The 22,103-nt window shown below is 40.8% G+C and overlaps 1 protein-coding gene across 1 annotated transcript in view; it reads left to right on the forward strand.

Moving 5' to 3' along the window:
- The window catches only part of RRN3 (RNA polymerase I transcription factor RRN3), a 600,941-nt gene that overhangs the window by 563,146 nt on the left and 15,692 nt on the right, over positions 1-22,103 (forward strand). Inside the window, exon 16 of the mRNA XM_089657080.1 lies at positions 6,579-6,731. Within this exon, the coding sequence (XP_089513206.1) occupies positions 6,579-6,731 (153 nt within the window). The remainder of the gene's footprint in view (positions 1-6,578; positions 6,732-22,103) is intronic.

Raw genomic sequence — 22,103 nt, forward strand, 5'->3', positions numbered from 1 at the left:
GTGCAGTGTAACGTTTCCACAGTCAGTGATAATTTGGGGAGCCATATCATCTGCTGGTGTTGGTACACTGTTTTATCAAGTCCAAAGTCAGCACAGCCCTCTACCAGGAAATTCTAGAGCACTTCATGGTTCCCTTTGCTGACCAGCTTTATGGAGATGCTGATTTCATTTTTCAGCAGGACTGCCCTCACCGCCAAAAGTACCAATACCTGGTTTAATGATCATGGTATCTGTCAGGAAAGGCCTGCCCATAGTGCAGGTGAAGTTCCACGGCGCACAAATATGTGCATGCGCAGAGTTCTTGCGAGCTGAACAGATGTGCAGGCACTTGGACAAAGGTGCGCACATGTGTGCGCGCATATGCGCACTCGCACATACAAGCGTGCACCTGTCACTAATGCTGGTGCCAAAAGGGCTATTTAAACTGGCTGCAGTAGTTGTCCCATTGCCATATGGTCGTTTCCCTGCTCGTGTTCCCTGATTCCTGTGATTGACTCCTGATACTGAACCAGCCTGTTCCTGATCTCCGCTTGATTGCTTCCTGCCCTGACCTCTGGCTTGTCTTGGATTATTCTTCTGTCTCTGCTCCTGTCTGATTGATCTTCGGTTGCTGACCTGGCCTGTGACCTGACTACTCTTCTTCCTGCCGCTTTAAGCTTGACCTGCCTGACCGATACCGAACCCGGCTCGTCTGACCCTACATCCTCAGCACGCAGCTCTCGAGTATCCATCCATCCAGCATGGCTACATCAGAACCCTGCTCCCTGCCTACAACTCATCAGCTCAGCCCGGACTGAATGTTTTGATCAGCTAATACTGGAATGATCACAGGCACTCATACCCCACCATGCCCCTGCGACCGCTGTCTTACCATCAGCAGTCCTTGAGCCGGAGTTGTACAGGAGGCATGCCTCTTCACGTCAGGCTCACTATCCAGGTACGTGACAGTATCACTGTGCTTGATTGGCCAGCAAACTTGCCCGACATGAACCCCATAATCTGTGGGGTATTGTCAAGAGGAAGATGAGACACCAGACCTAACAATGTAGATGAGCTGAAGGCCACTATCAAAGCAACCTGGACTTCCATTACACCTCAGCAGTGCCACAGGCTGATCACCTCCATGCAACGCTGCAGAGATGCAGGAATTCATGCAAGAGGAGCCTCGACCAAGTATTGAGTGCACACTATACTATACATGGACATACTTTTCAGTAAGCCAACATTTCAGTATTAAAAATCCTTTTTTTATTGGTCTTATGTAATATTATAATTTTCTGAGTTACTAAATTTTGGGTTTTCACTAGCTGTAGTGAAATGCTTGAAATATATCACTCTGTGTGTAATGAATCTACAGTATATAATATATGAGTTTCACTTTTTGAATTGAATTACTGAAATAAATTAACTTTTTGATATTCTAATTTATTGAGATGCACCTACTGTATATATGTAATAAAGGGTGAAAGAGCTGTATGTAATAAAATGTATCCACATGAATATGAGATGTCCATTTATACATGTAAAGATGAATGTGTTGCTTGACCGCTGTGTGGACTCTTTTCTTTGGGGAGGGCCCCACACCCCACACCCAGCTTGGTGAGGTCCACCCTCCAGTTGGCGGTTCTTTGTGGAGGTTTGGAACTAGCTAATTTTTTTTGGCCTATTACTGGTCAGCTATTTTGGTCACTATATGATGGTGGTTCACACTGTCCTGGGCTAGTGCCACGGTTTGGTTCAAGCGGCCCTGCTGGGTTCCCTTATGGAACTGAGTAATATAGAAGCCCTAGGGCTTACGTCTCCCTTGTACTCCCTATGAAGATCACGCTTAATGTCTGGACTGCAGCTATGAAACATTTTATGCAGCCTCATCAGTTGTCCCCATATTGCCCATTGTGGGGCAATCCGTCTTTATCTCAATTCTGACAACTACCTGACCTCCAGGTGTGGGCTTGTTATTGTATCAGGATCTTTAAAGACATCATGTCTATGGGTACCTTGCTATCATTTAGGGAGCTCTCCTCTAAACACAGATTACCTGGGTGGATGTACTTTAGATATCAATTGCGCCCAACTCCCCCTAGACTGGAGACTGACCCGATAGAGGACCTTCTTGCGCATGAGTCCCTTCCAAATCTCTGTCTTCTTTTTATTTGGCTCTTCTCAGCGCGGACTCCCCAAGATGGATAGGTTGTGGGTGAAATGGCAGGAGGACATTCCAACCTTGGATAGGGAAATATGGGAGGAATGTTTTGAAGATAGTTCAATGTTTTGAAGATCCTCTAGAGACAAATTGCTGCAGACTAAATTTTTGCACAGGGTATAGCACATGCTTCAGAGACTGCACAGAATTTACCCGCAGAGGTCTGCTGACTGTCCACGCTGTCATTCCTCTTAGGGCACTTTCATATGTTTTGGGCCTGTCCTAAAGTGGAGCAGTTTTAAACTGATGTGTTTACATGTGTTAATGCCCACCAATGGCTGTTCCTTTCACTCTCCCCTGAGCTTGCATTGTTGGATATACAAGACGATGAATAGAGGCCTCACCACACTAAATTGCTCCTTTCCTACCTGTTGTATTATGCCAAAAAAAGAGATTCTTTGTAATTGGACCTCCCCCACCCCCCTCAGTGATCTCCTGGGAAGCATTCATTAATGCACTATTGTCTATGTACAAATTGACATACATTAATAGGGGTTGTCCTGGGAAGTTCCATAAGGTTTGGCAACCCTGGACACAACAATGAACATGTTACTCTGTTGATATTTTGCAACTGGTTGTATTGCCACTGACATTGACTTGAGTCCTGCTCCTCTACTCTTGATAGATTGTACTGATTTACCTTGTTTTGTGTCTTCGGACATTGTTGTCTCACTATACTGCTTTGTACTGCTTGTGTGTTGCTGTTATTGTACTATACCATTATTTCAATTACCCACAATCCTGGATGTTTAAAAAAAAAAAAAAATGAATGTGATCTATATTACCATTGTTTTTGATTGGATAGCTCAATCATATACAGCTTACTTTTTGCAGTGAATATAAGTGTTAAGTTGTTAATCTGAATGATCAAAATGATTGACAAGTATTTCAACCAACGACTGAGCCCTTGTGGGTATTTAGTTTTCACAAAAATTGGGGCGGCTGAGCTTCCTGAGGACGTTCAACACGCGAAATGCATTGAGGCTGAGCCACACGTATAATTTCTGGTCCCTCTGCCACGTCATTTCCAGTTTCTGGAACGCACGCGGGCCGCAGTAGGAGCAGCGGTGTGTGGAAAAGGTCCCTCTGGTGGGCTGTATGTGTTTGTGCCCCCTCTGGTACCCAGGTCATGTTAGTGCATCCATTGTATAATTGTATTTTCACGTTTTTAAATAAATATACTACACTATATATATTCCCTTTCTGGCTTCTCTCTGAGAGTGCTTATTAATGGAAGCGGCTTATTAGTGATTGCTTGAGACAATATTCTTCTGGGATTCTGCACAAGAAGTGAACGTCAAAATTGGGGCCACATACAGGATCTGTCATTGAAGGCTTGCTGACCACTGTGATGGTCAAGAGGATTTGGTGAGTGCACAATTCAGCCGAACACTGGTTTATTAAGGAGAGCTGATCTCTTAATTTCTGATTTTATGCACAAGATTTTCGTGTATGAGGACTTTTCTATTAATATTTGGTCTTTATTTCATTATATATTTTTCATGTTTATTACCTTGTATTAATTTTATTAAAGTATAATATAGTGAAAATGCTCTGAGTGTTGCTGCCGCCCTACCCTACCTTGTCCCTCGGTTCTGCTGTGTGTCCCTCCTCAGTGCTGAGCCGGTGGTGGAGGCAGAGTGTCCCCGGAGAAAGAGGAGAGCCTGAGCTCCCAGTCGCCTGGACAGGGAGAACGAGCATGGTGGAGCAGTGAATTCTGGGGAAGTTCACGTGACAGCAGTGGTGGAATCCTGTGAGACACCATTTCGGGAAAGCAGGAGAGGAGCAGACATTGAACGCTGTAGCGGAAACACACATGGAGGGTGACCCCTTTGCATGTTTGGTCACCCCAGAAACTGTGACAGGCAGAACATTACCTGGAGCAGAGGCTGGAGAGGGGACCGCGCTGTCCTATCATGAGGAGGCTGGAGACGGCGGTGTATCCTTATAGACTATGTTGTACTGTACCTAATGGGGTATGCCGGTGGAATAGAGCTCATATCTCTCTTTTATTATTGGGGAAATAATAAAGGAGATCAACCCACATTGTCATCAGGAATATTGAGCATGAATCAGACTAAAGAATCTTTAAATATGGAAAGCGAAGTAGATACAGAAAATATAGAAGAACAAGGAGCAAGTGCAAAAATGCCCACGACAACGGAAATTGCATAAATGTTTGCAAAATTAGAATACTCTATAAAAAATGAAATGGCGGTATTAAATAATGACTTGGAACAAGTTCTAACATGAGTGGAGGAAACAGAGGAAGAAATAGAGAAGAATGCTCAAGTAATTATTAAATTGGAAAAGCAGATGGAAGAAATATGGAGAGAGAAAAGGAAGCTATCATTCAAGCTGGAAGATCAAGAAAATAGAGACAGAAGGAACAATGGAGGGAGGGGTGGGGTAGGGCGGGGAATAAAAGAAGAGTTATGCGGAATGCAAGCAGAGAGTTATTTTAAATAGATGGTGGGGTACCAGGAGGTGTAATAGGTACCAATTCCGGGACCCAAAGATCAGAGATGATGGTTTGGTTAGGTGTACACACTCTTGAGTCCCACCCTGGAAGAAGAGTCGACAGTGGGAATAGAACCACATCTGACTCCAGGGGCTAGAAATAGGCAAAGGGGTTTTAAGCATAGGGAGGGGTGGAGGGGAGGTGAGGGGGGGAGAGATGGGTGGTATAGGTAAGGGGAGAAGGGGAGGGGGGGTCAGGGAGATATCGGAGGAGGGCGAAGGAGGCGGGGGGAATAGATCCTGTAGAAGAGATCTCTTCACAAACTAGTTACATGGTAAATCTCCCAGATATGGTTAGCATGGGGAAAAAAAAATATGAGGGATGAATGCAGTTAATTTTATAACCTACAATGTGAAGGGACTAAATACCCCAGGAAAAAGACAAATGATTATTAGGGAAATTCATCGACTTTCTATCGGAATAATACTTTTGCAAGTAACGCATATAACTCGCAAAACAAGTGTTAAGCTGTACCCCAGATATTATCTGACCTGGTATTACGCTGATACACCAATAAAGCGTGCTAAGGGGGTAGCAATCGGGATAACAAAGAATGTGAGGTTTAATATCAAAGATAGGTTGACTGAACCACAGGGTAGATGTTTGTTTGTGAGAGGGGATTTAAATGGAATGGAATGTACACTGACAAATATCTACCCAATAAAAACCCAACAGTATTTTTGGAAGACATGTTAAGAAAGCTAATAGACTTTAAAAATGGTAGGTTGATTGTGGCAGGAGATTTTAATTTTTGTATGGACCCTCAGTTAGATACATTGTCTAAAGGAAAGAGGGAAGGAGATAAACGGTTAAAGTCCATTAGAAAAATGTTACATCAATGTCAGCTGATGGATGCCTGGAGGATTAAACATCCGGGGGAAAGAGATTATACGTTTTATTAATTGGTACATAAGACGTATTCAAGATTAGACTATATAATGATAGAACATAGACTTTTCGAGTCATTAGTTAAGGCTGACATTGAAGTGATATCAATATCAGATCACACTCCTGTCATGGTGACCTGATGGTGGTCTACAAGGGGAACGGAATAAGATAAATATGCTTCTAACTTCAGCTTGTTCAGTTTTTACAGTAAGACTTGGAAGTTGATTGGTTTCTCTGTAGAGTTATACCAGATTTTGCACAAAGTTTTAGTAAATAACCCCCTATGTGTCCATGCACATTAAGGAGTTTACAGGCATTTTTACAGAGGAACGTTTAGAGTCAGGGGAAAAAAAACTTTGAGAATCACATTTTTGATAGGAGCTTTTGGGCAGAAAAAATACTTAACTCTCATAAATGCGGCATTTAGGAGCATTCATTGTTTTCAAGTGTAAATTGAAGAATGAAGAGGAGAATTTTTGGAAAAAAAAACACTTGTAAAGCAAATGCCTATAAACAGTTATAAACTCTTGTGCAGTATGAGCCACTATGAGCATTTTTTTTTGCCTGAGGTTCTGGCGTTTTGTGTGCCCCCTAGTGTGCATGGGCCCTAAATATTTCATGACAGTCCTCAATTCAGTCTCTTGTTCCTGTAGGAGCATCTCCTTCAACTTCCAAACATTTAGCATGGAGGAAGACATTGTGATTACATATTCATATAGGCTTGAAAATGGTTTATTAAATATTCTTTGATTCAAAGGGCTTCTGCTTTTATCAAATTGTAATTCTTTACCAGCTGCAATGTTTTGTGCCCATTTTGTAGCACAGTATGTTCACAGCATATGCTGCTACAATAGTTTCTGGCCTGCATTTTAATAGTATCAATTACTTTAGTCTTTCATTTGCTTACTGATCTGCACTTTTCTGTAAATATTGTCTGCAGTTTAATGTCTCATCTGTGTTTTCTAGGAAATATCAGTTGGTGTTTTGCTACACCATCATAGAGAGAAACAACAGGCAGATGATCCCTATCATAAGAAGCAGCACTTGTGGCTCCTCTGTTCAGACATGCACTAATCCACTGGACAGCTTTTTTCCTTTTGACTCATGTGTATTGAAAAGGTTTGTTCAGCTTTTATATGAAAAATACATAATTTGATTCTTAATTATATGAATTCATAATTATATGATGTTTTGAACATACTTAAAAACTCGTACTTTAAACTTTAAGCAGATTTCCAGCAACAATTTATATTGCCTACAAAACCGCTTTCTGCCCTTGTTTCTTTGAGGTTTTCTACCTAATACTGGAGCAAAAAGGATTGCATGATCATCCATGCAACAGTAATTGACAGTTTGCTGAAATCATTCTTGTCCTTCGCCTAACTGTGAAGAGTACAATACAGTAAACTAGATGCTGTGGTACATTTGTTTGCAGTCCAAATCATACCGCACAGCACAAGACACTAGTTTAACTACTTGCTGCCTGCCCACAATACATTTACTGCAAGTCAGCGGCAGCTACAGGCTAGGCAACCCTAGTACATACAGTGGGGATCGAAAGTTTGGGCACCCCAGCTAAAAATTTGTATTAATGTGTATAAAGAAGCCAAGGAAAGATGGAAAAATCTCCAAAAGGCATCAAATTACAGATTAGACATTCTTATAATATGTCAACAAAAGTTAGATTTTATTTCCATCATTTACACTTTCAAAATAACAGAAAACAAAAAAATGCCATCTGCAAAAGGTTGGGCACCCTGCAGAATTTATAGCATGCTCTGCCCCCTTTGCAAAGCTGAGACCTGCCAGTGTCATGGATTGTTCTCAATCATCGTCTGGGAAGATCAGGTGATGTCAATCTCAAAGGTTTTAAATGCCCAGACTCATCTGACCTTGCCCCAACAATCAGCACCATGGGTTCTTCTAAGCAGTTGTCTAGAAAACTGAAACTGAAAATAGTTGACGCTCACAAAGCTGGAGAAGGCTATAAGAAGATAGCAAAGCGTTTTCAGATGTCAATATCCTCTGTTCGGAATGTAATTAAGAAATGGCAGTCATCAGGAACAGTGGAAGTTAAAGCAAGTCTGGAAGACCAAGAAAAATATCAGACAGAACAGCTCGCAGGATTGTGAGAAAAACAATTCAAAACCCACGATTGACTGCACGATCCCTCCAGAAAGATCTGGCAGACACTGGAGTTGTGGTACACTATTCCACTATAAAGAGATACTTGTACAAATATGGTCTTCATGGAAGAGTCATCAGAAGAAAACCTCTTCTACGTCCTCACCACAAAAATCATCGTTTGAACTTTGCAAATGAACATATAGACAAGCCTGATGCATTTTGGAAACAAGTTCTGTGGACCGATGAGGTTAAAATTGAACTTTTTGGCCGGAATGAGCAAAGGTACGTTTGGAGAAGAAGGGGCACAGAATTTAATGAAAAGAACCTCTGTCCAACTGTTAAGCATGGGGTTGGATCAATCATGCTTTGGGGTTGTGTTGCAGCCAGTGGCACAGAGAACATCTCATGAGTAGAAGGAAAAATGGATTCAATAAAATTTCAGCAAATTTTGGATGGTAACTTGATGCCATCTGTGAAAAAGCTGAAGTTAAAGAGAGGATGGCTTCTACAAATGGATAATGATCCTAAACACACCTCGAAATTCACGGGGGATTACATCAAGAGGCGTAAACTGAAGGTTTTGCCATGGCCTTCACAATCTCCTGACCTCAGCATAATTGAAAATCTATGGATAGACCTTAAAAGAGCAGTGCGTGACAGACAGCTCAGAAATCTCAAAGAACTGGAAGACTTTTGTAAGGAAGAATGGGCAAAGATACCTCAAACAAGAATTGAAAGACTCTTGGCTGGCTACAAAAAGCGTTTACAAGCTGTGATACTTGCCAAAGGGGGTAGTACAAGATATTAACTCTGCAGGGTGCCCAAACTTTTGCAGACGGCATTTTTTTGTTTTCTGTTATTTTGAAAGTGTAAATGATGGAAATAAAATCTAACTTTTGTTGACATATTATAAGAATGTCTAATCTGTAATTTGATGCCTTTTGGAGATTTTTCCATCTTTCCTTGGCTTCTTTATGCACATTAATACAAATTTTTAGCTGGGGTGCCCAAACTTTCGATCCCCACTGTACGCTCTGGCGTGCCCCCTGGGGCGCACAGTTCAATGACCACTGTGAGCAGCAGAGGTATCATGTGATTGCTATGGCCAATCACAGCATCACAATAGTAAGCAAGGTTGTATGAATGGAAGCCATTCATAACAGGTTTATTTACACTGTAATCATATTATAAGCAACAGTGTAAAAAAAAAAAAAAAAAAACAGATTCCCCCCCCCAGAGTAGTACAGTGTCATTTTGGTGATGCTGAACTGTTCTGCTAACAGTATGTAAACAAAAAAAAAAAAATCCACATCAGTCACGTGATGATGCTGGATGGCACTGGTGAGAGTATATGAAAAAAAAATTATTTCATATCTTATTTTCCAAAAAATTGTGACAAAACAATTACAACTTGAAAAACTCACGATGCCTCCTACTAAATACCTTTGGACTGTCTACTTTACAAAAAGGGGTCATTTGGGTGGTATTTGTACTGTCCTGGCATTTGAGGGCCTCAAGAAATGAGATAGGCAGTCAGTACATCAGGATGATCATCTCTTCATATTTCAAATATATAGTGCGTGTGTGTATAAACTGTATATGTGTGTGTATGTGTGTGTGTGTATATATATATATAATATATTATACAGTAAAAACTGAGTCTTATAGAACATTTGTTTAGCTTACTACATGAAAGTAAGGTTAATAATATAACTTAGATTACAAAATCTTCAGTTTTACTCAAATCAGTTGATGCAAAAATGAATACACCCCAAAACATCAACGCCAATTCTGTTGCATTTGTCTGATATACTTTTACTGGAGAATTACAATGTACATTGGTTCACAAGGCAGGCAGAAAACAATGTGACAAAAGATGATTACAAAGGTGGGGGTTTTATAGGCTTTATATAGGGCATAAGTCTAAATCATGAGCACTTCCTTACTAGTTGTCTCAGCACAAACTTGGGTCACACTGACCTCTTGGACATGATAAAGGTTGCTTGTCATAATAACTCAAACTATGATTATGCAAAAGGGACTTTTTTATGATTATAAAAATGAGAAATGGTCAATGTTCCACCAACCATCTCTGAACAACATAAACCACAGCTGTCCCAAACAACAAGAAGATATGTTACAAATACAGTAAAAACTGAGTCTTATAGAACATTTGTTTAGCTTACTACATGAAAGTAAGGTTAATAATATAACTTAGATTACAAAATCTTCAGTTTTACTCAAATCAGTTGATGCAAAAATGAATACACCCCAAAACATCAACGCCAATTCTGTTGCATTTGTCTGATATACTTTTACTGGAGAATTACAATGTACATTGGTTCACAAGGCAGGCAGAAAACAATGTGACAAAAGATGATTACAAAGGTGGGGGTTTTATAGGCTTTATATAGGGCATAAGTCTAAATCATGAGCACTTCCTTACTAGTTGTCTCAGCACAAACTTGGGTCACACTGACCTCTTGGAAATGATAAAGGTTGCTTGTCATAATAACTCAAACTATGATTATGCAAAAGGGACTTTTTTATGATTATAAAAATGAGAAATGGTCAATGTTCCACCAACCATCTCTGAACAACATAAACCACAGCTGTCCCAAACAACAAGAAGATATGTTACAAATACAGAAAAAACTGAATAAAAAGAACTCTTGTTATAAGGATCATATGATGATCTGTCTCCATTTTGCTTCTCATCTTTACACCTGGATGCTGGATGGAGAGTGATGCTCAACTTGTCTCTTCAGAATTCCCCATTAGGTTCAGATCAGGAGACATACTTGGCCACTGAATCACTTTCACCCTGTTCTTCAGAAATGCAACAGTGGCCTTAGATGTGTGTTTTGGATCATTGCCATGTTGGAAAAGTGCACGACAACCAAGGGCACGGAGTGATAGTAGCATCTTCTCTTTCAATATAGAGCAGTACATCTGAATTCATGATACCATCAATGAAATGCAGCTCACCAACATCAGCAGCACTCATGCAGCCCCACAGACGGACACTGCCACCACCATGTTTCACTGTAGGCACCATGCATTTTTCTTTGTACTCCTCACCTTTGCAACACCATACAGTTTTAAAGCCATCAGTTCCAAAAACATTTCTCTTTGTCTCCTCACTCCAGAGTACAGAGTCCCATTAGTCTTCTTTTTCAGCTTGGGCCTTGGCAATTTCTAGGCGGGCTTTTTTGTGCATGGGCTTTTTTGTGCATGGGCTTCAGGAGAGATTTCCTTCGTGGACGACACCCATGCATGCTATTCCTCTGCAGTGTACGCTGTATTGTGTCATGGGAAACAATCACCCCAGTTTTGCTTTCTACTTTGAGCTAACTGCAGTGAGCTTGTATGATGATTTTCTTCAACCCATCTCATCAGAAGATGCTCCTGTTGAGGTGTTAACTTCTGTGGATGGCCTGGACATCACTGTGAGATGGTTGCAGTTCCATCTTTGTTCAATTTTTGTATCACTTTTTGCGACAGTATTCTGACTGATGAAGCTTTGCTGATCATCTTGTAGCCTTCACCTTTCTTGTGTAAAGAAATTATTTTCTTTCTCAGGCCTTGTGACATTTCTCCTCCATGTTATGCCATTACTGACAGCATGAAACGGGAAGGGGTTTTCTTTAAGTAAGGCCCTTTTATAACCAACTTTCTGCTGGACATCTTTTTAATCAATAATTAGACTCACCTGTAGTTGAATTCCTGTTAATTAGGATTTTGCTGTCTAAAATTTAGTTTTGCTCCTAAGACTTTCTTTAGGGGTGATTTCATTTTTGCAACATGGTCTTGAATGAATTTGTTAGAAAAAATACTTTTTTGTGTGTGCAAATGAACAAATCTTGTTTGCAATCAATGGCCCGCATTTGTGGGAGTATTTTGTAGTAGTGTCCCATAGAAAATGTTGATTCTGAAAGGAAAGTAAAGGTTTTCGGACAAATCTGTTGGGGTGTACTCATTTATGCTGAGCACTGTATATATACAGTTGTCCTCAAAGGTTTGCTTACCTTGGTAGAAATCATGAAGTTTTGGCAATATTGAAAAAAAAATTCAAAGGTAACCTCAGGAGAAATACAGGCTGCTCTGGAAATAGATGGTGTGATTGTTTCAAGGATCACAATACGACAATATTTATACCAAAAAGAGACCTGAACATGGGGACTTTTGAGGCACAACATAAGCATAAAAACCTGATTTATTTTGTATATATAAGAGATCATTCTATTTCACATCATTGATACTAAAATGTGCAGAAACTGAAAGGTTTACAAGGAACAGCAAATTTCTTCTAATGTGTTTTCTTGTTAAGGATGGATTAAATTATTATTAAAGTCTTTTACCATGTGTTATTACTATCACACAGGAAGCTTTTAGGTATATGGTGATGGCTCCTTAAGAAGTGGATCAAGTCAATGAAATGCATTGAACCCAAGCCAATAAGAATGAGCCTAATGTTTACAAAGAGTTGGATCACATGAGAAGAGATTTGCTGTTCCTTGATGCTGTAAACTTTTCATTTTCTACACGTTTTCGTATCGTTGATGTGAAATAGAATGTTGTCTTTTACTGTATTTTGTATCAAAATCCAACATATATCAGGTTTTTATACTTATGTTGTGCCTCAGTCCCCGTGTTCAGGTCTCTTTTTGGTATAAATTTACAATATTAGGGATGTGGCACTTAAACACAGATTTTAATACTGATAACAATACGACGATCTTTGAACAAACATGAGCTGTATGGCCGAGTTGCCAGAAAGAAGCCTTTACTGCACCAATGCCACAAAAAAGCCCAACAATACCTTGACACACCTCAAAGCTTCTGGCACACTGTAATCTGGAGTGACGAGACCAAAATAGAGATTTATGGTAACAATAAGTGCTATGTTTGAAGAGGGGTCAACAAGTACTATGGCGACAAATATACCATTCACATTGTGAAGCATTGTGGTGGTTCACTGATGTTTTTGGGGTGCATGAGCTCTAAAGGCACAGGGAATCTTGTGAAAATTGTTGGCAAGATGAACACAGCATGTTACTGGCAGACAATTTGCATTCTTCTGCATGAAAGCTGCGCATTGTGGTGGTTTATGTAAGAATTTATTCCACTTATGAAGGGCGATGTCCTTTTCCCTTAAATAAAATATTACAGTGCCTCCAGCCGTTAAAATACAGCAAATATTTAATGAACCAATAATTTGGACACCTTAATAATTTGATCACCACTTATTAATATACCTTGAGTCCTTTTAGCCAGTATGATTTCGTACCATACACACAAAAATTGCCTTATAATAAATAAATATATAAATTTATTTATGTACAAAAATTATATATATATTAACACAAAACGCAAAAGACTGGTGATGAATGGATACTGGTACACACGATCAAAGATATACTATACCAATATTATACACCAAACAATGTTCTAAATAAGGATAATAAAGATTACAATTAAATTTAGTGATAAATGGTAATTTAGAGTACTTCAGAGGTCATTTTCTCCCAAAACGTGGCCATAGGAATGGGAGAAAATATTCCCTGATAAATTGTACTCTAACCAATAAAAATTAATTAATTTAGCAATATGTAAATTTTCAATATGACACCAAACAATTTCTAGCAGTAATAATATGGATCTCTCTATCTATATATGAACACCCAAGGCAGTTATTGTCACTCTAATGTAATTATTATTACTATAAGCAACAGAGGAAATATACAATACAATATTAGATCTAAGCAGTCTCACCACACCCAGAACCTGGATTATGACGCCTCCCCAGTGGATTCAGCTGGCAATTGAAACGCCTTCAGTAATGGCCGCAGGGAGCAAGTGAGAGATAGTGCAATAGGTGGTAAAGTTGCAAAAATGTAGGATGGTAGAAGTACAGAGAGTTTAGAAGTTTAGTAAAAGTTTTTTAAAAGTTTGAAAGGATTAAGTAGGGGTTCTTCAGATAGGATAGATTTCAGCCTCGTCAGATTTCTTCAGCTTGTCGGTTTCCTTGGGTTTTTCTGTGTTGTTTTTGTTAGCTTGGTTTTCTCTCAGCTTGTTTTTTTAGCTTTTTTCTCTAAATGAGGTGCATGGCTTTTTTATACTATCCAAACCATTGTTCTAAAAGACCCTCCCAACAGGCTATTTGATTGGCCGGTCGAGAAGTGTGTGTACCTAAGATATCTCTCACCTGTCCACTGGGGGGCAGTCAGGGATCACAAAACAATTTGAGTATTTATGATGACACATACCTCGGGTGGAACCCAAGGTGATTTTAGGTATTAAATATATATCTTATCCAAAACAAAAAATATTTTTGATTCTACCTCTAATGTTTCGGATAGGAATCATAGAAAGATATATGTGCATTCAGTTTTTCATTTCCCTGAGATTCAAACTTGTGTGAACATTTGCTTTCTGATGGAAACATACAACTGATACCAATTCACAAAATATCTTACTTTTCACCATTTCATACTCAATTTAGTGGTATACAATCCCCAACTCTGCTGAATATATTTTTGTTTGAAAAAGAGTGTGAATAATGTGTTTCTTTTTTAATGTCTTTTTGGGTATAAATATAAGTTCTAAGTTTCACCTTTTGGTCTTAGGAATGACACAGGAAACCTCTGTTTACTTGTCCATTGTTAAGATAATAGGGTAAACAACCAGTTATCCTTGTAGCCTTCGTTTGAGAATTCTGTTGGCTTATCTCTCTCTCCAAGGTTTTGTTTAATCTTCTCAGACTTATAAGTATGGTCTTACTTATCGTAATTTGGTCATGTGTGGTGACTCACTGTTTGGAAGTCCAACGTTGTATTTGACTTTCTAATTAGCTTTTTGTAGGTGCAATCTCCTCAACTCCAATAGACAAATAGCAATTTATTGAGAAAATATATTTTGCTAGTCTTAGTCACCAACATCAGCTCTCACGATTGTCTGTTTTGGGACCACCTGTAGAGATTCAAATAGTCTTATAATAGATGCTAATTAGCAGCTAGGATTACTTTTACTTGAAAGCTGACTTCCGTATCAAAAAAATGAAACGAGGATGATGCCTGCAGCTGCAAAGAGTCTCTGGAAAGAGTCCCTTCCACTCATTGTGTGGGAGTAATTTCACCGGAAGGTCATTTGAATTCTAACCAAGAAAGGTTAACCCTTAACAGACGGCTGGGCTTGTTACTGTTGGAATGAAATCATATTTTTGATAAATAGTCCCCCAAAAGTCACTACAGCATGGGAAGCTCTTGGACTTTCCAGCACAATAATGACCCTATGCCCAAGGCCAAGTTAATCCTCCAATGGTTACAGCAGAAAATGTGGAAGGTTCTGGAGTGGCCATTACAATCTCCTGACCTTAATATTATTGAGCCACTCTAGGGAGACCTCAAACGTGCGGTTCATGCAAGATGATGAAAGACTTTGCATGCCCTGGAGGTATTTTGCCAAGATGAATGGGCAGGTATGCCACCTGCAAAAATTCAGGGCCTCAGACAACTATTACAAAAGGCTGTCATTGACGCTAAAGGGGGCAATACACCATATTAAAAAGTTAAAGATATGCAGACTTTTGAACAGGGATCAGTTCATTTGTTAACTTGTTGCCATGTTTTGTTTTATGATTGTGCCATTCTGTTATGGCCTACAGTTAAATATGAATCCCTTAAGAAATAAATGTATTTTGCCTGCTCACTCCTGTTTTCTTTAAAAATGGTACTGTATATTTTACCAATTCTCCCAGGGTATGCAAACTTTTAAGCATTACTGAAATTTACCATAGTTTGTAGATTCTATAAATTTCACACAAATTAAATCATATACACCGATTCTCAGGTTTCCCAGTGGGATGGGAGAGCCCGAGAAGGCCATGGAAGGTGTTGGAGGTGGGGGGGTGGGCTTCCCCTCCCATTGCTTGTAAAAGCAATCCAGCTGCTAATTAGCAGCTAGGATTACTTTTACTTGAAAGCTGACTTCCATATCAAAAAAATGAAACCAGGATGATGCCTGCAGCTGCAAGCATCTCCATGTATAACCACTCGACGTACTAGTTAGTCAATGGTCCTTGTTGAGCAACACTATATTGTCAAAAATATTGGGACAACCCTCTAAAACATTGGATTCAGGTGTTCCAATCACCTCCATGGCCTTAGGTGTGAAGAATCAAGCATCTAGGCATGCGGACTGCTTCTACAAACATCTGTGAAAGAATGGCTTGCCCTCAGGAGCTCAGAGAATTCAAGCGTGGTACCGTGATAGGTTGCCACATGTGCAATATCCATCTGTGAATTTTCCTTGCTACTAAATATTCCACGATGAACTGGTATAACAAAGTGGAAGCAACTGGGAACCACAGCCACTCAGCCATGAAGTGGTAGGCCATGAGAGAGCAGGGTCAGCGCATGCTAAACGCACAGTGCGCAGAAGTTGCCCACTGTCTGCAGAGTCAATAGCCAAAGACCTTCAAACTTCATGTGGCCTTTAGATTAGCACAACTACACTGAGTAGGGAGCTTCATGGAATGGGTTTCCACCACTGAGCAGCTGCATCCAAGCCTTACATCACCAAGCGCAATGCAAAGCATCAGTTGCAGTGGTGTAAAGCACTCCGTCACTGGACTCCAGAGCAGTGGAAATGTGTTCTCTGGAGTGCCTAGTGTAAAGTTTAGTGGAGGGGGGATTTTGGTGTGGGTTTCTTTTCAGGGGTTAGGCTTGGACCCTTAGTTTCACTGAAGGGAACTCTTAAGGCATCAGCATACCAAGAGATTCAAGACAATTTCATGCTCCAAACTTTGTGGGAACAGTTTGGAGATGGCCTCTTCCTGTTCCATGACTGCGCACCAGTGCACAAAGTTAGGCCCATAAAGACCTGGATTAGCGAGTTTAGGGTGGAGGAACTTGACTGGCCTGCACAGAGTCCTGACCTCAACCCTACAGAACACCTTTGGGATGAATTAGAGCAGAGACTGTGTCACGTACCTGATGGTGCAACCTGAGCTGTAGAGGAAGGCCTCTATTGCAGCTCTGGCTCAGGCGCCCTGGTAAGGTGACGGAGCACAGAGAGGCATGAGTGCCTGATGGGAATTCTGTGGACAGATGTGCGACAGGAAACGCAGGAGGCTGGAGGAAGGCACACTGGCATAGGTGCAGGGTAGTCAGGCAGCCAGTGCTCAGGCAGATGTGCAGGATACTTTCAGGGTAGCCGGTAGGAAGCAGGATCAGGCTTTCCAGTTAAGCAACAAGCAGGCAAGGTCAGACAGATTCGGCAGGCAGAAGAATAGTCGGTGGGCAGGCAGAGGTCGAGGCAGGCGGCGTTCTAGCGAGGTCAATTGACAGGTTGGATCAGAAAGGCAAAACGGATAGCAGAATACACAGGTTAAAGACCAAACAGCATTGAGGCAGAGTCCCATCTCAGTTTAAATAGCCCTCCTGGTGCCAAAGTGCCGTCGCACATGCGTGTACGCCACCGCGCATGTGCACACGCCGACCGTCTGCGAACAGAGCCGGTAGAGTCCGGCGACAGCACATATCCATGCGCCTACCCTGACATTACCCCCTCCTAATGGCCAGCCTCCGGATGACCAGCTCGGCAAGTTTTTCAGGATGCCTACAGAAAAATGCCCAAATTAATTATTTGGCATGAATAATGGTGGTGAAGCGCTATAGATAAATATCCATAAATAAATAATAATAAATATATATGAAACTACAAATAAATACGTGAATCAGTGATAAATCTTTCAAAATAAGTGACACATCAAGTGGTAATGTGCAAAGAATAGGTCCCAAATCTGGACCTATGTAAAGTTCAAATAAACATACACACAATCCCTAATAGGGATAAATAAAGTAATGCAGTGTATATCGCACAAACAAATCACTGAAGGTGACTAGTGCTATTACCTCCCAATAAAATACTGATAATTACATATAAATTATACGCATCAAGTGATATTGTGCAAAAAACTGGTCCAATATATGGTCCTATATGGACCTATATTAAAGTGCGCTATCCTGAGGAAGTCACGTGACGATCGTGACGTAACGCGTAGAGCGCGGTGACGCACTTCCGGTAGATGCCATCTTACTACACCCAGTGCCCTACAGTACACCCATAGCATATGGGAAAACTGTCTATCTGTATCTGCAAAACTGTGAGTGTCCATTTGGCGATTTCGATCTGATATATACCTATTAAAAAGAGTTACACTATGGAGGTTTCTTTTGATTATTCTTCTATGGTCCTGGTATAATGTTATATACCTGTGAGTTGTACTGCGGTGACCACAACTTGAAGGGAGAGCCAGTGTTGTAAGGAGATCATCAGTAGAGATTAAGTGGAACCATTGGAGCCTGGTTTATGTGATGCTGCATGGTGTGGAGTTGTCTGCTGTATAAAGCTTTGAGGCCCTTAGGGGTCGCGGTAAGGAGGCATTTTAGCCATTTATGGATATTGATCCACCTGAGTGTCGCACAAGCACCTAAAAAAGTTGGAGTGGAAAACTGAAGCACAACCATCTGCAATTTTGCACTGTGTTTTTTGCACATACTGTCTGCACATTTTTTTGGACTTTATCTATTGCCAGTTATTTATTTTATTTTTCATATTTATAGTTTTTTTTATATATTGTGGGGGTCCTAGCACTAGTTATTTTCAGTGAGTGCATTGATTGGTACACTATTTATCCCTGATTTGGGATTGGTGGTTTTTACACTTTAATATAGGTCCATATTTTGGACCAGTTTTTTGCACAATATCACTTGATGTGTTTAATTAATATGTAATTAGTATTTTATTGGGAGGTAATAGCACTAGTCACCTGCAGCAATTTTTTTTTTGTGTGATGTACACTGCATCACTTTATCCCTATTAGGGATTGTGTGTATGTTTATTTGCACTTTACATAGGTCCATATTTGGGACCTATTCTTTGCACATTATCACTTGATGTGTCACTTATTTTGAAAGATTTATCACTGATTCACGTATTTATTTGTAGCTTCATATATATTTATTTATTTATGGATATTTATGTATAGCGCTTCACCACCATTATTTATTACTATTTTTAACCTTTGGTATAGGTAAAGGTGATAGCTGCTTGTGTGTATATATATTTAAGGATATCTTTAGAGCGCAGGAGGATTTTATCCTATTAATTATTTGGCATGGATATTAGTCTCTGGCTCCCAAGAGTTCTCTTCTACCCCATAACCCTTCCACTTAATCAAGTATTGTACCTGGTTCCTTCTTTTCCTGCAGTCCAAGATGGTCTCCACCTCATATTCCTCCTCCCCATCAACGATTACTGGCTCCGGGGAACCCGTATTGCGATCTGGAACTATGGGTTTTAGTAGAGAGACATGAAATACAGGGTGAACTTTCAAAGAATCAGTCAGTACAAGTTCATAAGAGACATTATTAATTCTCCTCTTGACTGGAAAGGGGCCTATGAATCTTGGACCTAGCTTCATCATCGGGCATGCCAATCTTAAATTAGTTGTGGACAGCCAGGCCCGTTCTACAGGTTCCAGAATTAATTCACCCCTTCTTTTCTGTCGAGGATTCTTTTATTGTCCTCCTGTGCCTTGGCTAGAGTTTCCTATAAGATCCCATTGTTTTCCTGGAAGAAATTCAGGGTGTCTTGGACAGCTGGGATTGCAGATTCAGGCAGCTCATTAGAGAAAAGATGGATGAAAACCATAATTTGAGAAAAATGGGGATTGCTTGGTTGCTGAATGGATGGTGTTATTATAGGCAAACTCAGCCAAGGGTAATAAGGATACCCAATCATCCTGAGAGAAAGATGTGAAACAGCGGGATATATTGCTCCAGGGTTTGATTTGTTCTCTCCATCTGCCTGTTGGTTTGTGGGTGGGTGGTATGCAGAATAAATTGAGAGTTCAATCTTTAGGGTCTCGCAGAGTGCTTTCCAGAAACGGGATGTGAACTGGATCCCCCGGTCAGATACAATGTTGGTGGGGGTACCATATAGACAAACTATCTCTTTGACAAAGATTATTGCAGTTTCCGATGCATATGGTACTTTCATTGGCAGAAAATGGGCCATCTTGGAGAACCAGTCAACTTCCACAAAGATATTAGCATAGCCTTCAGAGGATGGAAGTTCCACGATAAAGTCCATTGCAATCATCCTCCATGGTCTGTCGGGGATTGGAAGGGGCCTGAGCAAGCCCCATGCCTTGTTCCTGCTGCTCTTGTTACAGGTACACTTGGTACAGGAACTTACATATGATTTGCAATCCTTGGCTAGGTCAGAAAACCAGAACAGACGAAGAACCAAATCAGTGGTTTTGTGGATTCCGAAGTGTCCTGCTATTGGGTAGTCATGGCACAACTCTAGTACTGCCAGACGGAGTTTGTCAGGCACAAAAATGTTATCCTCCCACCATAGTAGTCCTTACTTGGCCAACAGGGGAACTCCCGGAGGTGAAGAGGCTCCTACAGATGCCCGTTTAATCAGAGTAATGACGTCAGCCTGCAGCAGTAAAGAGTTCCCAGCTGACAGGATAGTATCTGAGGAAGGTGCCTGTTTTGGATCGTCAAACATGCGGGGCAATGCATCAGGCTTAGTGTTCTTGGCCCCAGGTCTGTAGGTTATGTGGAACACCAATCTAGAGAAAAATAGTGCCCACCTGGCTTGACAAGGTTTCAGTCTCCTAGCTGTCTTTGAGTATTCCAAGTTTTTGTGATCAGTGTAGATCAGAATAGGATGAGCTAATCCTAGAAGGATTCCATTCCTCTAAGGCCGACTTTATTGCCAGTAGTTCACGATCACCAACGCCATAGTTCCTCTCGGCAGGTGAAAGTTTTCATGAGAAGAATGTGATGGGGTGTAATAAGGTTTTTAACCCCTGACAGAACCGCCCCAAGTGCATTTTCAGAGGCATCCACCTCTAAGATGTATGGTAGTGCCGGGTAAGGATGGCTTAAGATGGGTGCAGAAGTAAATAGGCCCTTCAATTTTTCAAAGGCAGATTGTGCCTCTGGGGACCAGCTGAAACGTGTACCTTGCTTGGATAATCGTGTAATTCGGGTGATAATGGCGGAAAATCCTTTCATACATTTTCGGCAAAAATTTGCAAAGTCGAAGCGCTGAATTTCTTTTCATATCTGATGGAGCAAGCTAGTCCAAGATGGCGGACACTTTTTGGGGATCCATTTTATTTCCCTCTGTCGAGATGATCAGTCCCAAGAACTGGATACTGTGTTGCTCGAACTTACATTTTTATGATTTAGCGTATAATCCATGCTGACGAAGCCGCCCCAAAACTTTTTTAACTTGAACACGATATAGTTCCAGAGAAGCAGAGAAAATTAGTATGTCATCAAGATGGAAGATAATGAAAATTTCCAGAAAGTCTCTGAAAATGTAACTGACAAAATATTGAAATGTTGCTGGCCTATTACATAGTCCATAAGGCATTACCAGATATTCAAAATGGCCGAACTGGGTGCGGAAGGCCGTGTTTCATTCATCACCTTCCCTGATTCGTACTAGGTTGTAGGCCCCTAGTCTAGTTTAGTAAATACTGCACCAGTTCTAAGTCCCTGAAATAGCTTGGGGATCAGAGGAAGAGGGTATCAGTTTTTCGCCATGATTTTGTTTAATTCTCTGTAGTCCACACAGGGCCGAAGATAATGATCTTTCTTCTCTACAAAAAAAAATTCCTGCTCCCGCAGTGAAAGTAGATGGCCGGATAAACCCTTTACTGAGACTGTCATCCAGGTATTCTTTTAGGGTTTCTAGTTCGTGTTCAGACAGGTGAAAAATTTGACCAAACGGGATTTCAGCCCCAGGTAGTAGTTCGATGGGACAATCATAGGATCTGTGAGGTGGCAGGGTGTCAGCTCCCTTTTTGTTCAATACATCCGAAAATTTGTGATATGCTTCCAGAACTATCAGGTGGAACTCCTCATCAGAGTCCATACATAGTAGCGTAGAAGTCGGGGCTGAATCTCTTGTCGGCCAATGCTCCCGACAATAGGCAGAAAGGAAGTCCACTTTCCCCGTAGTCCAGTTAATATGGGGATTATGTGCCTGAAGCCTTGGAATTCCCAAGATAACAGGATATAGAGGTGATGAGATGACATCCTGGCATAACAGTTCCTTGTGGGCAGGAGTTGAGGTGGATACAGGTAATAAACTTGTTTCCTGAGTTACGGTCCCAGATTTGATGCTGGTTTCATCCACCAGATATACAGAGAGTCCTTGGGCTTTAGTTTGTAAGGGGAATTGATGTTTGGTTGGTCTATGAAACAGCTGCAGGCCCCAGAGGCAATAATTTCGGACACCGGAAGGACCTTTCCCGGAAGCTGAAAAAAGATG

Source organism: Staurois parvus, unplaced genomic scaffold (genome assembly GCF_062004578.1).
Source record: "Staurois parvus isolate SC_StPar_1 unplaced genomic scaffold, SC_StPar_1.0 ptg000962l, whole genome shotgun sequence".
Classification (NCBI taxonomy): domain Eukaryota; kingdom Metazoa; phylum Chordata; class Amphibia; order Anura; family Ranidae; genus Staurois; species Staurois parvus.